Source organism: Vanellus vanellus (genome assembly GCF_965231255.1).
Source record: "Vanellus vanellus genome assembly, chromosome: 3".
Lineage (NCBI taxonomy): Eukaryota > Metazoa > Chordata > Aves > Charadriiformes > Charadriidae > Vanellus > Vanellus vanellus.
In genome coordinates, this window is record NC_138907.1 from 8,056,871 (window position 1) to 8,072,152 (window position 15,282).

Sequence of the window (15,282 nt, forward strand, 5' to 3'; positions counted from 1 at the left end):
AGGAATGATGGGGATGTATTTAACAATTCAAGTCCTGGATCAAACTTAAAGCCAGTTTCTTAGTCGGTGCACTGGAAAGGTCACCTTGTCTTGCTGGAAAAGAAGCAAACTCAGCTTTGCTGCTCTCTGTTTAACAGCTTCCACGTGCATTTCTTAATGTTCCTGGCTAGTTAGGCTATCTAGCTTTATAGACGAGTATACTCATGGTAGATGAGAAAGGAAAGAACATGAAATGTCTCACCTTCTTCTTGATGCTTCCAGAGACGGTCAAGAACAGGTCCAAGAAGAGCTCTAAGAAGGGAAATAGCAGCAGCAGTAGCAGCAGCAAATTGCCTCCAGTTTGCTATGAAATCATTACCTTGAAGACCAAAAAGAAGAAGAAGATGGCTGCTGATATTTTTCCCCGAAAGAAACCAGCCAACACTAATACAACTGCTGTCCAGCAGTACCACCAGCAAAATCTCAATAACAACAACACTATTCCGGCGCCTAATTGGCAAGGACTTTATCCAACCATCAGAGAGAGGTAAGTTCAGGGCAATTTATTCTTGCTGTTTGAATGGAGTGGTGAAAAGTAGCAAAACGTTCGTAATACATATGTTTAGTTACTTGTTTATTTGCTGAAGAAAACACAGTTCTGTCTTTTTTTTCTGTGTGTATGTGAAACAAGTATTTTGGTAATGGAAAATATGTTAATACCTCTTTTCCAGACAGTGCAGCTGTTTGTCATGAGTAAATAAAAATGTTGCTGGAAGCTGCAGCATACCCATAAAGATTTGCTTTTAGACCTTAGTGGGGATTTTCAGTCGTACATGCTCATGACTTTGATTTCCACTTTTTGAAAAGTTCTCGCAAGTTTGAGGTTGTCTTTTTTATTGTGCACACCCCCCCATTGTTGCTTTTTCCTTTGATATATTTGTGTGATGATGTGTAAAGTAGCTTGAAACAAAGTGTGACCTGCTTCTCTTTACTAACATGCAACTTTTAAGTTGTTAAGAAATTTAATTTCTTGGGTCTGGGGTAAGCACAGAATTACTGGGCACCATAAATTAACATGCTGCCTCTGTTTGTAGAAATGCAGTGATGTTCAACAATGACTTGATGGCAGATGTTCATTTTGTGGTCGGGCCACCAGGTGGGACCCAGCGGCTGCCAGGACACAAAGTAAGCAACAGCTGCATTATCAGCTTGGGTGGGGATAGCCAGAGAGAGCTCCCACGGCTGCACCAGGACATAGCGTGGGAAACTCGGCTCTTCTGGGACAGGCATAATTCTGTATTTTAAGAGGCTCCATGCAGTGGCATGGTCTGTCCCTTGCTTTTCTTTGTGTTTTGGGTTAAACAGTACACTTGTGCTAAGGCAGTCATTGTAAAGTTAGGAATATTCCTTTGTGCTGCTGATTAATATTACTCCTGAGATTTTCTAGAAATAGTTAACTTCTGTAGCGGATATGAGCATTTTCCAGTAGCTAATGCATATGTGCCCGTGAGAGTAAAATGCAGGGAAAATGTGTAATTCTGTTCTTAGCTTTGACTTCATTTCATACTGAAGTGTGTCTGTAGAGTCTGTCAGTGAAGCCCAGTGCGCTCAGAGTGGCTCTCCCACATTGTTTTTGTTGGTAGTGCTTTCAGTTTAAAACATGAAATAAGATTTCCCTTTCTCAACAGTATGTCCTGGCTGTTGGGAGCTCTGTATTCCATGCAATGTTTTACGGAGAGCTTGCTGAGGACAAAGATGAAATCCGTATACCAGATGTTGAGCCTGCTGCTTTTCTCGCAATGCTGAAGTAAGCATCATTCATCTGCTGGATATGTTTTCCTTTATGATGTATACATACACCGGTAATGTCATAGCTAAAGTATTAGACTTGCATATAAACAGAAAGAAAGCAGTTGCTTAAATAGTCCTCTTTGTTTTTCAAATATGTTAAACTTCATTCTGCTCTTCCCCTCTACTTCCAGGCACGCATATATTAGTCTAATGCAGGCAGTTATAAGTAATAACTTTGACAGGGGATCTTTGGGCACATTGTATGCTGTAATGCCTATTGATCTGATTTGTCACTACACGTTATACAAAGGAATGGAGTTACTAAAAAGAATTGTCAGCTATAACAACAAAAAAAACCCTGTTCTACTTTGCAAGCATAGAAAAAAGTTAAAAACACACCAAAAAACCCCAGAACCCAGAATTGCTGGCTTTGTATATTGACATTGTTCCAGCTCTTCTGTAAACTTGCTGTATGCAGGTCTTGTCTTAAAAAAAAACCCTAAGTTATTGAATATAGCCTCTGAAAATTAAATTTCTCCTCATCTATCATATTGATGTATTTGGAGAGTGATAAAAAGGCTGTTTATGTGAATAGGAGGTTTTTATTCTAATGGGGGAAAAACAGTCAGTTTACATGATCATTATTTTTCTTCTTGCAAACTGCATGAGAAATACTGTCTTTTCCTAAATGAGCATAATGAAGCAGCTTCCCTGCTGAATTGTCCTTGAATGTATCTATAAACTCTGGTTATTAAAGAGAAATGCCCTATCACAGAAATGGTGTGACTGTGAGGGGGTTTTTCCCTTCAGCTTCAGTAAGTGCCATTGCTTTCTGATAAAGAATATATGATAGTGTCTGATAGTGATCGTTTTAATATGCTGCAGATTTTCTTGCATGTAATGGTGTAATCACTAGCTAGCAACATATTGTATTTCATAGATGTTTTGACTAGCTTGTGATTACAGAATAGTTGTTTTTTTTTTCTTTTACATTTCAGTGGCACTGTAGATGAACATTCAAAGTTACATAAAGTTTGTTGCATAGAGGTTTTATAGGTTATTATGAACATCAGAGATGTTCTGTGCAAATATCAATGACTGTCAGGAAAAGCTGAAGTCACACAGATGTTCTATAGACCTGTAATACAAAGTTAAAATATGACATTTTGTAAGTAGGTGCGTTATGGATCCTTGCTTTGGGCCTTTCTGGTTTTGCAGGTGTTTTCTGCAGAGTTCAGACTTGGGCTTTACTTTTCATGCAGGATTTTACAAGACGCTAATATAAGATGCTTGGATTCCCCCGCCCCCCCTTCCTTTTTGAACAGCAAATCTATTTCACTGTGACTAAACATGATTTGCCATATAAAAACTGAATGTTTTCTTAATTTATCATTAAGAAATGTGTCCAGAGAGCAAACCTAGAAAAGAGAGTATCGATACTGACATCTAGGTCTTGGCATATTATTTAGCCCATGGCAATTTAGGAAACTATCTTCGAGATCATGGCCAGAACTATGGAATTCTTCACCTTTTCAGCTTTTATTTAAAAAAAAACAAACTGAAAGGCCACAAAAAGTTTGTGGTCTGTGTGGATGTTGAGCTAACCTTGCCAGTGCTAACTTCCACTCATGCAGTGCTCCTGAACCTGCAGAGTAGAATGCTCCTGTGTCTGCAGGAGCACCAGGGGTGTCTGCAGCCATGACGGTGCAGAGAAGGGGAAGGAATGTTTCTCAACAGTGCAGCACTCGCCTCATCGCAGGATTCAGTGCATGTCCTGCACTGGGTGGTGCTTGGGGGGAGCCACAGTCCCCTTCACTCCTCTCCCCCTGGGAAATCATCTCCATAAGTGTTCCTTGCAACTGTGTGAGCAGTGGATGGCAGAAGGCTCATGATACTGTTGCTACAGAAGGAAAAGACTTTGTACCTATCTGAAAGCAGCCCTCTCCTTTATATGTTCCTTTCCATAGTCAGGAGGGATGTATCATAATCTTTGTCAGAAAATACATTGAGTTTGTTTTTATGGGGTTTTGGGGTTGTTTTTGTTGTTTGTTTTGGGTTTGTTTTTTTTTTCCCCCCTGAATAGTAAATTCTTACAGCATAAATGTATTCTGTCTTTTAATATATAGTGGACATTCTGACAACAAACATCAGACAAGGTATTGCCAGATGTACCGTAGGAAATAATACCTCAACTGGTAGATACTAATTATTCTCCCAGTAAAATTGCTTTGGCTGTTCTCTGCAGTTTTGAAAATAGGGTTAAATTCATAGTCTAGCTGACGCACTGAATTGGTGTCTCTAATGTATTATATCTTGTCTTAATCTTGACTGTTTGTGGTCTCATCCCGGGGTAAGCCATCTAAACCATCAAACTCTGTGGTCTAGCAGAATCCTCTGTTTAAGAACAGGGTGAAACTGGAATACCAGTAATTGCAGACCAGAGTTGAGGTGCATTGGCAGAGTGAGAAGTGTGGAATATTGCTGACAGCCGATCTGTGCTTTGTCTGTTGTAAATCAGTGATATTAGTTCTTCTGCTTTCATGAATATTAAACTAGCAACTTTTGTACTGTTTCACTTTAAAACAGATGTCATCATTCTCTGCTGTACTAGCAGGCAAAGAGAAGTAATAGAAGGGAGAAAAGACTTGGAGAGCAATGAGGAGAATCATAAAAATGAAAGAATTGATATATTGAAAAATTTTTGGATAGTAAAGGAGCTAAGCCTGTAATCAGTGATATATAGATGTGCTCTTTGTTGTTACAAATAGCCCAGCTGAAAAGGTTTAAGAAAAAAAAAAGGTTTGGGTTTGTGTAAGTATCCTTTTTCTCTGTAACCTCTTAGGTTTTATTATAATTGCTTGAGCAGTATCTGCTCTGAGCATGTTTTCTAAGTGTAACTTGGAGGATAGGACCCCACACCTGCAAAAATACAAATAAAGATATTTACAACTATAATCAGATCAGTGTAGGTACTAATTCCACTTTATAAGCACATCTGTTCTGCAAAAAATTCATTTAGTTGGGAAACCTGCTAACTAGAAAATTTTAATTAGTACAGGGTCGCATACAACTTCAGCTTAACTGGAGGAAGACACTTTTATCAACCATAACCATCAAGACGTGCTTATTCCTATGAAGAGTAAAATTGCATTTGGCATGGTTTTAGCACATTGCATTCACCAGCTGCAAATGGGGCCCTGAAGCATGAGATATTAAAAAGAACAAACTGTACAATGGTTCATTTCTCTGAGCAATGAATCCCAGCAGTTTAGTCACATAAATAGAATTTCACCTTCATCTCTTCCACCACACTAGTGTAGCAGTAAAGCTTTTTTCCTCCTTATTCAATGAGACTGATAGAAAACACTGTGCTAGTGGAGCTAGGATGTTGTAAGCGTTGAGAAACCTGAAAATTAGAGTTCTCTACCTTTTCCTTTTTATATATGCTTCATCACCCTGTTTAAAAACAATTGAACAAACCAAAAAAACCCAAACAAGTCACTGCCCCTAAAAGAAACCCAACATAGTAATTATGAAAATGGATAGCAACTCATATGCTTTGATAGCGTTTCTCTTCTTGGACTACCTAGTTATCCCTAATAAACTTGTTTTCATTCCTGTATTTATATATACACCTCAGTAAATCATCATTCACCATCATGGGACATCCAGTCCAAGTACTCTTTGTGATGCATGTTCCAGGCTGTTGTCATAGCCAAGTAAGGTAGCCTCTCATTAGCCAAAGGAAGGAAAACAGAGGTGCAAGGGCCATAGTTTGTAAACAATAACCATTGTCTGCATAGCATGTACCCCAAATGTGAAGCTTTATTCACCTTAGATTTAAGCCTGTTCTTTTCCGTGGTCTTACATGAGTGATGAATTTGGTTTGTACTTTCTTCCTGGATTTAATGTGTTCCCCAAAAGCACTGCTTAGTTTTAATGTGGAGCCATTTAAATATTCTTTGTTTATAATTTTCAGATGTTGTTGACAAATGACATTTTTGCATTAAGTGGCAGTGTTACATGCATGTGTTTTATTTCAGATATATATATTGTGATGAAATTGATTTGGCTGCAGATACCGTACTGGCCACTCTTTATGCTGCCAAGAAGTATATTGTCCCTCATCTTGCCCGGGCCTGCGTCAACTTTCTAGAGACAAGTCTAAGTGCAAAGAATGCCTGTGTACTGCTTTCCCAAAGCTGCTTATTCGAGGAACCTGACCTGACCCAGCGCTGTTGGGAAGTGATTGATGCCCAAGCTGAGCTGGCTTTGAAGTCTGAAGGGTTCTGTGACATTGATTTTCAGACACTTGAAAGCATTCTCCGAAGGGAGACTCTGAATGCCAAAGAAATTGTTGTTTTTGAAGCAGCTCTAAACTGGGCTGAAGTGGAGTGTCAGCGACAAGAGCTAACGGCTACCATAGAGAACAAGCGCAAAGTCCTCGGGAAGGCTCTGTACTTGATACGCATCCCTACCATGGCACTTGACGACTTTGCAAACGGTGCTGCTCAGTCTGGGATTCTGACTCTCAACGAAACCAACGATATCTTCCTCTGGTATACTGCTGCCAAAAAGCCAGAGTTACAGTTTGTAAGCAAGCCCCGGAAAGGCCTTGTTCCTCAGCGATGCCACCGTTTCCAGTCCTGCGCTTACCGCAGCAACCAGTGGCGATACAGGGGCCGCTGTGACAGCATCCAGTTTGCTGTTGATAAGAGAGTGTTTATTGCTGGATTTGGGCTGTATGGCTCCAGCTGTGGATCGGCAGAGTACAGTGCCAAGATTGAACTCAAACGACAAGGAGTTATCCTAGGCCAGAATTTGAGTAAATATTTCTCAGATGGTTCTAGTAACACTTTTCCCGTGTGGTTTGAATATCCAGTGCAGATTGAGCCTGACACCTTTTACACAGCTAGTGTGATTCTGGATGGTAATGAACTCAGCTATTTTGGACAAGAAGGAATGACAGAAGTTCAGTGTGGGAAGGTGACTGTTCAGTTTCAGTGCTCTTCGGACAGTACAAATGGCACTGGGGTGCAGGGAGGGCAAATTCCTGAACTCATATTTTATGCTTGAATGAAAGTGCGTGGAGACAAAGCATTTTGCTATGAAGAACCTGTCTGGTTCAGGCCTACCGACACTTAGTTTTTTTCTGCAGATGAGAGATTAGTACAGGTAATATGTAACTAAACGCTGTGGGCAAGTTACTGGCTTGCTATACTTGTAGCATCGTTGGTGATGAACTTTAAAGTGTAATATTTAAACTGGAAGCTCTGAGGAACAAGCAAGTTTTAAAGGCTTTGTAAGAGAGGTGCCTGTTTGCTGGTGATGCTGACCCTTTCTTTGATGCACCTGTGAATCACCAGAGGTTGTCCTCTTATATCTCACTAAACGCTGTCTTCATTGATCCATTTTTGCTTTCTTCATTTCCTGCTTTCTGCTTGTAATTATTTGGGCAGGTAGGGGTAGAAAAGGAAGAGCCTTGTTTTATAGCTATCTCTTCTGTCTGCTCTTCAGACTTAAGAGATTCCAGTAAACTGAGCTGCTTTTGATCATGGGAGCTGAAAGAAGTGTTTCACTTGTAAGGAGAAAAAGCATGGGTTTAAACCATCCTGTGAGATTTTCCTGCGGCCAGTTATTTGGGATGGCTGCAGGGGAAGATGGAGAGAAGCAAATGGCTTTCAGGAAGCTACACACCATGCTGACTGTGTCCACAGAGCATGAACATGTTTACAGTGAAGGGGGGATGTGGGCTTGGCTGCTTACCTGCAGAGTTCATTTTCTGGGAATCCCAACTTGAAGGCAAGGAAGTACTTGCACACGTTGAAATTGTATATGCAGCTCTTGAAACCCTACTCCCATGACCTAGTTTTTGCTACATTGAAGTTGATTTGCTATTTAAATGTCTTTTCTTTAAACCCTTGCTAAATAAATGGGAATTAATATCTAGCATCCAATGCAGAATAATTTTTTGCTTGTTTTGGGTGGGATTTTTTTCTTTCTCCTAAACATGGTAGAGGCAGAATATACAGAAACAAAAGAATGTACCAATCCTGACTTGGACTTTCTTCTGTAATAAGAGATTTCTTCTTTTTATTACTGTAAATTATCAGTGGAAATTTAGACAAAGACAAGAAGATTCCCAACTGTGATTGTATTACACTTAGCGTATATCATCAGATAACAGTGAGGAGGAGGAAGTCTTCTCTAATGGTTGGATTTCTTGCAACTGCTTATGGTTACACATCAGAGGATGTGTAGAACTTTTCCTTGTCTGACTTTTTAATTTTATTTTATTTTTTCAAACTTCCTGTCATATGTCTCTATCGTTTTTGGAAGAGTATTAGGGATCATGACTCCTTTATCAGGGAAGCAAACCAGTATAAATGAGAAATACAGGTACTATTTAAATATAAGAAAATTCTTCACCATTGCATTGCAACAGTTGCTTCTCAGAGGCACACTACCTATTGTAAAACATCTCATTCTTATTTCATCTCTGGAGTGGGCTCTGTTTGTTGTGTAGGTTTTAGCAAAATGAGAGGACCAAATGATTCTTTAGACAGACTGAAGATTAATGGTATAGTATATCAACGCATTAATGCAGCATAACCCTAAATTCACTTGTCAGTTTTGCAATAAAAATGTTTTTCTCATATGATTTCTTACCAGTTTAATACTGTTACTCTAAGTGTTTCTTGACGGTTGGAATCCTGGCCCCTGGCCATCGTAAAGTGCCAATACATCTTTGCAGTGTCCAAAATACCATCTGAAGTAAGGAAAACTGGAGCGTAGACGTCAAACACTTTATGGCCAAATCCCAGATCTTCTCTCTAGGTAATGAAAGGAGAGCCAGGTAAAAAACTGCCCTGCAAGATCTATGCTTTTCAGCCATCTTGGTGTTTAATGTTTTATGTACATACGTACATATGACTGTGTGTGTAAGCAATGTTCTTTCTGAAATGTAAATACCCTCAAAATATATAGAAAAGTGGTTTGTTTGTTTTTTTTTTTTTTTTTGTAGCAAATGTACGTAATCCAGGCTGTTAGTGACACCTAAACAGAATGCTCCATGGAAAATTCGCAGAGAGAGAGATTTAAAAAACCCTCCAGTTAATTCTATTTAGATCTGCAGCCTAAAATAGACAAGAATATAGTTGCATGGACTGGAGGAAGCGTTGCTGAAGAGACTGCAGAAAGGACTCTTAAGACTGTGATGAGGTAATGGTCATCTACTTTTAGACAACATCTGAGCAGCAGTTCCATTTATTTAAATACATTTGAAAGCAGAGAAAGACACTAATCAGCTGATTAAGTTTTCTTACAGCAAGCGGTTGATGTAGATGTAATTACTCTGAGTGATGATCAGATTGACAAGTTGCTTGCAGTAGCAAGCTGCATTCTGAGTTGTGTGGAAAAAAAATCAGGTGCCTCAGCTGGTGGGACAAATCAGAGACTACTGCACTGGTATAACTAGGCTTGGGTTCTCACTTTTAATTTATTTTTCGTTTTTTCCTTATCTGTAAATGAAGGTAAGGAATCTAATATGTTCACTGGCTGGAACAGAAGTTAGGAGATCAGAATACTGTGTAGCTGTAATGTGTAGAAAATGAGCTCTTATTTAATTATTATTTTTATTTGCTACTTTTATGAAATCTTTTTGATGAAGTAGGGTGCCAGCAACCTCTAGCTTAATTCCGCTGAGTCCATTCCAGGTTTTAGGAGCTGGTGCTTGTAAAGTTTTTCAATAAACGTAAGCACCCCAAAACACCTTTTGATGCTTACAGCACGACTTAGTTCTGAGCACTGCTTGGTGCTAACAGGTACTGCTATATAAGAAGGTGGCCAGTACCAGCCACCTTAGGACATCAGGGCACTTAAATAGGTGTCTAAATGTGTATTTGGCTGGTGTAGCAGTAGCATCCCAGCTTGAATATATTGATTGACATTTTGCAAGCATCAGCCATATCAATCTGGAATGTAAACATAACGTCAATAGAGAACCTTTTGTAGATTCTTTCTTAAACTGTACCGGGCCATCTTTGCTACTTGTATGATTGATATTCCTGATGAGGAGAATCTGTGGTAAGAGAGTATAATGTCATAGACTTTCTGCATATATAAAATAGTATTTAAGAAAACATTTTAATTTCTACATTCTTGTTGCACTGAACTGTTCTGGGATTATTTTTTTTTTATTTGTTGTGATAAACTCAGCTAACTTCAGGTCCCAGCACCCCTTTGTGCTGGAGCAGTGTTTGATCTTAGCAGGCTTACAGCATTATTTATAAAGGACAGATATATATAAATATGAAGTACCTCATGTTGAATGTTATTGTACTGTATCTTTAATGTCACAGTGCAGATCTTGTTGGACTCATGAATGTGTATAATCACATTAAACATGCAAATAAAAATGGTTCTTAAATGGTTGTTTCTTGCAGTATCTTTAAAGCATGAGCTGTGAAAGCCTTTACTTAGTTATCTCTTTCAGTGATTTCTATTGTTGTACAGATATTTATTGAGCTTATGTATTCAGAGATCTTTTGATCCCCAAAGCAGTAAAAGTCAAAGGAAAAAACAAGGAAGAACAATGAAAATGTTAATCGGTTACATTGTAAAAAGGTTGACGATTAAGTTAATGAGCTAGAGTGAATGAATTCATTTATGTGCTTTATGAAAGACCTTGTCTACTAGCATTAATATTTTAATGTTCTATTAATATTGTTAAGTATGCAGAGATGAAGGGGGAGGGTCTTGTGTTTATCCTAAAAGACAGTTGGCACAGGAAAGGTCATGGTTTTCAGTCTCAGATGCATCAGAATAAAGGACATGGTTAGTGCCAAGAGGCCATTCTCTGCTGAAAAGTTAATCATGCAATATTATTCTGAACTCTGACTATTTCCTTGCTTAAAAAAATTTTTCCAGGAGATTTGAAACGTCATTTTAAATACTTTTATGGTCAATGAAGCTGAAGCCCCACTTCTGTGTTGTCCATCTCCAAGACCTTTCAGTTATTACTAGGTCATGATTAGAAATACTCCACAGTGTGATATAGAGACATGGAAATTTAATTGAGGAAGTCTTCTCCAATAAAAGCTACCTTCAGACTTCATACAGTATTCTGATTAAAACATATTTACAGGCATCAAACTGTCACTTTTGGTAAGTTGTTTTTCTAGAATTCTTACTGCAGTACTTGGTACTACACTGCTACATTCCTGATCCAAATTCTCTTATGTGTCCAGTGCTTCTTATTAGTTTGGAACCGGCTTCAAACAGCAATGGTGCTATGCCTTGTTCTGTGCTAATGATACCAGCTCTTACCTGCGTGGTAGGTGTCAGTGTGATTTGGTGCAGGGAGGACCACATCAGTAGCAGTAGTCTGGCTGGGTATGTTGGAGGAGATTGGTGCTGCTAGCAGCCTCAATTTTTCTGATAAACAGGTAAGAACTAAGTGGACAAGATGAATAAAGGATAGCCTAGCTCGTCCTAAGGGACATTCTCCTCTATTTCTGGCTGAAATCTGACAGAAGTGCTAGTACACTTGCTTGGAAATTGGTGTTAGATAGAGAGGTGTCAATCTCTTGTACTATGTTCAGTGATGCAGAGAAACGTGTGTGCATTCATACCAGAAAAAAAGGAGTGGAGAAGTGGAAGGAAAAAAGTGATAGGATGTTTCTGGGACTTCAAGACTTTCAAGAGCTGAATTCAGTTGTTTGTCTCAGGGAAAATCCTGCTCGTTGCTTTTAAGTCAGCCTCTTCTACCATGCTTGCAAGCAGAGGGAGCAGGATTACCTGCTGATTTTCTGAAGGCAATGAAAGGAGCTGCTTTCTCACATGGCAGCATGACCGTGTTCAAAATAAAATTAAAAAAAAAAAAAAAAGGCTTTTTGGCATGCTGCTCCATTTCCAGATGTCTGAATTTATTTTCTTCCCAAGACTTGCCCATAAACTGAGGTCCAGGCCCAATTGAAATCAGTAGGAGTTGCCCTAGCGGCCTCAGTAAACCCAAGATTTTCCTTTGCAGTGTTCAATTTGTGTGATTATTCCCAAAACACAACATAAAACTGCTCAAGAAAGGGAAATTAATTTTGAAATGCCACTGTAATCTGATTATCTAAAATATAGGTAGAAACCTTTCTATTAAATCTTGCCAAACTCCTGCTCATCAGATTTTATACGCCTGCCCTCAAGCTTTTCTACTAGTATGCTTGATCTTCAGCCATGGATCTACAGGCAGAACAGTAAATCTGTATGAAGCTTTATGTAGATTTTTACAATGTGTGTATGGAATTCATAGTACATAAGATGCATAGTATGGCTAAGAGTGTTTTTAAGATTAGAAAGTGTGTGTAAATTGCCCATAGCCTGTTCAGCATGAAGGAAAAACAAAAACAGCTATTTTGCTTGAAGGCACTGGTATTTTGAAAGAGCTTCTTGAAGTCTGCTGAGCTTGTTGATAGCATCAAAAATGCATTTATATTAAGCCTTTAATTGTAGCATTTTGAAGTTAGCATTCTAATTGTTTTCTATAGACAAAGATAGCATAGTTGGCCTTCAGGGATCCTCATCCTGCTCCGATGGGGTTTACATATGAACAGATACTAGCAAATGCAATTTTCTATATCTCATTTTAAAGCTTCACAGTCACATTAAGTGCTGCTTGGGGAGCATCAGTGTTTGAAAAATAGCCATGGCTGGTTTTAGCCTAATAACAAACAGGGGCTTGCATGGGGAGGTATCTTCAGTGGTGATGCTGTGGTTAAGTACAGAGGAAGGATTTCCATTTCCCCAAGGGGGAGACACCTTCTGTTTCCTTATGCTGACAGCAAGCATGTGCTGAACATCATGTCTAACAATGTAGGATCTACAAGCCATGTAGAATTGGAAGGCATAAAGTGCAACAGGGGACCACTGCATGAAGGCAGTAGTGGAAGCTCCCAGCTGCAGGGCTGTAGCAAGTAAGCTGATTTCATGAGCCAAAGAACTGGGATCTTGTATCATAATGCTCTCTGTGATGGAAGGTTATAGCTGGGCTACTGAATGGCATGTGATTGTGATTTTTCACTACTGTGAAACCCATTTTGCATTTCACTGTTATTCTGGGAGGGTCTCCAGCTCTGTTTTACCCTGAGCTGCCTATTCCTGTTTTGTGCCAGAGGCTTCCATGTGATTGAAGCTCAGCAGTTCCCTGTGTGCTAAGACTGAGGAGTCTGGGAGCACCTGGTGGAAAGGACTGGCTGAGTGAGACTGGGACATCCCAGCACTTTGGTTAGCTGCTTGCATGCTCTCTTGGATGTGATGAATGCTGACCTAGCGTGGCAGGTGATGGCCGGATAACTCTTACGTGTGTGTGTGTGTGTGTGTGTGTGTGTGTATGTATGTATTTCAATGTTCCCCAGCCTCGCTTTCTCCAGCCAGTTGCTGGTTGTGGTTAAAAGGGAAAAATGAGTGTCAATTCACTTTTTTGTAGGGTATAAGAACTGTGATTCTGCAAAGGCTAATTCATGCTTCTATCTTTACCAAGTCAGCAGTCCCAGTGTGTTCAGGAGAAGTGGTAGGGCACAGGACTCACATCTATTTTAAAAGCATACGTGGAAACATCTGCTTTCTTCTCTAATGCCTTGTTCTTAGGAAGTTGTCATGCAATAAAATAAATTTATAGATAGCTGGAGCTTGGCACGTCTGGCTTGTTTTTGTGTTTTTTTGTCCTTTTTATGGACAAAAGAACCAAAGAACTGTATTTAGCTTAGAAATACTAAATCCTGCAGAACTTTCAGAGCATGGGGGTAGCACAATGTAAAGGCACTTCCAGATGTGAGGGTATTGCCCTTTGGTTGCAGCCTTAAGCTAAGGTGTGACATGTTCTTGCTTTTCTTCTTACCCACCAGGGCACGCAAGTAGTGGTGCTTGCATCAGATACCATTAGTGCTTAGGGAGAAGTGATGCTGAGGGAGGTCAGAGATCTGACATACAGAGGAAAGGTATCTAATCAGAAATAACAGCTCTCATCAGGCACAGACAATAGACAGTAAAATGGCTTCAGGAGAACTACTCAGGCATCATGGGAGCCAAATCAACAGACATAAGGTAAGATTACAGTCATGACAACTATTTAAAAGATTTTTAAAAGTTGCTAATGCTTGAGACTTTCCTAGATACCACAAAATGAAAAATTGTTTTGCTGCTTTAGAATAAAGCCCATACGTATTTTTTCTTTGTCCTCCATGCTTCATATAATCATGTATTGTAAATACATGCTATGTAAGCTGTTTTTTCTCCTCAGTGCCAGAGCATGAGCAGGCCGGCTGACCCTGGTTAGGAAAATAATTTTCAAGTATAACCTGTAATTGTCATATCACGCACTCTCCTTCACCCCTGTACACACAGATTTTGTTGGCTTGTAATAAGATGACAAAGAGCAGGAGTCCTGAGACACAGTTAGGAGAGGAAGCTTTCCCTGCACCCCCACTGTGTTTCCCAAGGACAGCAGTAGCAGGTTGCTGTGTTCACTTACCAAATGCTCATACGGATTTGATGTGATGCCTTTCTGGTGAATTAGTTGGGGCACACAGGATGGCCTTTGCAAGTTCTGTGATTTCTGTGTCACCTTTCTGCCAGCTGGGGAGGGATGGATGATCCCAGATCTGGCATAAAGCCTACCGGTGTTTTGAACAAATATGAACTGACAGAGTAAGTTCATACTGGGTTAGCATTTCATGGCATTTCTGAGCTGGTATTAGGAGCTTTAAAAATCATTGAAGTGCAACATGAGGTATGTAAAAGTTGGAGTTCCTACCGGTTCATGGCAGTCATTTTTGTTCCCATTTTACAAGCAGAAATCCCCAACAGAGCAGTCGCAGTGATCATGGGCATCACCAGCTCTGGGATACTGGGAAAAGGCAGAGGCTTAAAAGTGAAAACTGGAGCTCTAAAGGTGAGTTGTGGAATGGTCAGTAAAACCAGGTGAAAGATACTGTGGTGTTCTGACTCCTTCCTTCCTTTCCAGTAACACAGTCTGCACTGGCAGGCTTGTTGTCACTTGTTGAGGGTGTACTTTCGTGTAATGAAATAGGGCTCCCAACCTTAGCAGGGCTGAGAGCAAATGCCTACTGTTTCCCACCTAGGAAAGCTGGCGTTTAGCACTCCGTGTCTGCCTTTGTAAGAAGGAGGAGAGTTTCTTTTCAACAATGCCAAAAAAGTAAAATTAATCGAACTGAAGCTTGGAATGAAATGTGAGTGTGACTTGATCTGGGAGGCAGGCTTACAGAATGAAACTTAAAAATATGTAACACAGGAAGGAACTAGCGCATATAGGTTACAGTAGGACTGATGAATTAGTAAGGATAGTCTGCATAATTTCAGTGAGCTGGGACAGACAGGTAGGAGAGAGGAAGATACAGAAAAAGCAATACCCACATAGTTCAGGACCCTTCAAAGGAAAAAAAAAAAGTCAGCCAAGTTAAAGGAAAAGGTTTCTGCCATTTGTCATGCTGCTCAAGTGATTGT

At 39.7% G+C, this 15,282-nt stretch overlaps 1 protein-coding gene across 1 annotated transcript; it reads left to right on the forward strand.

Annotated features, from left to right (window-relative positions):
- Positions 1 to 203: 203 nt before the first annotated feature.
- Positions 204 to 6,846, forward strand: BTBD3 (BTB domain containing 3; the record flags this gene model as incomplete). Its single annotated transcript, XM_082480944.1, has 4 exons — positions 204 to 526; positions 1,074 to 1,164; positions 1,668 to 1,786; positions 5,814 to 6,846. 4 exons carry the CDS (start codon positions 204 to 206, stop codon positions 6,844 to 6,846), a joined length of 1,566 nt encoding a protein of 521 aa, XP_082337070.1.
- Positions 6,847 to 15,282: the final 8,436 nt, after the last annotated feature.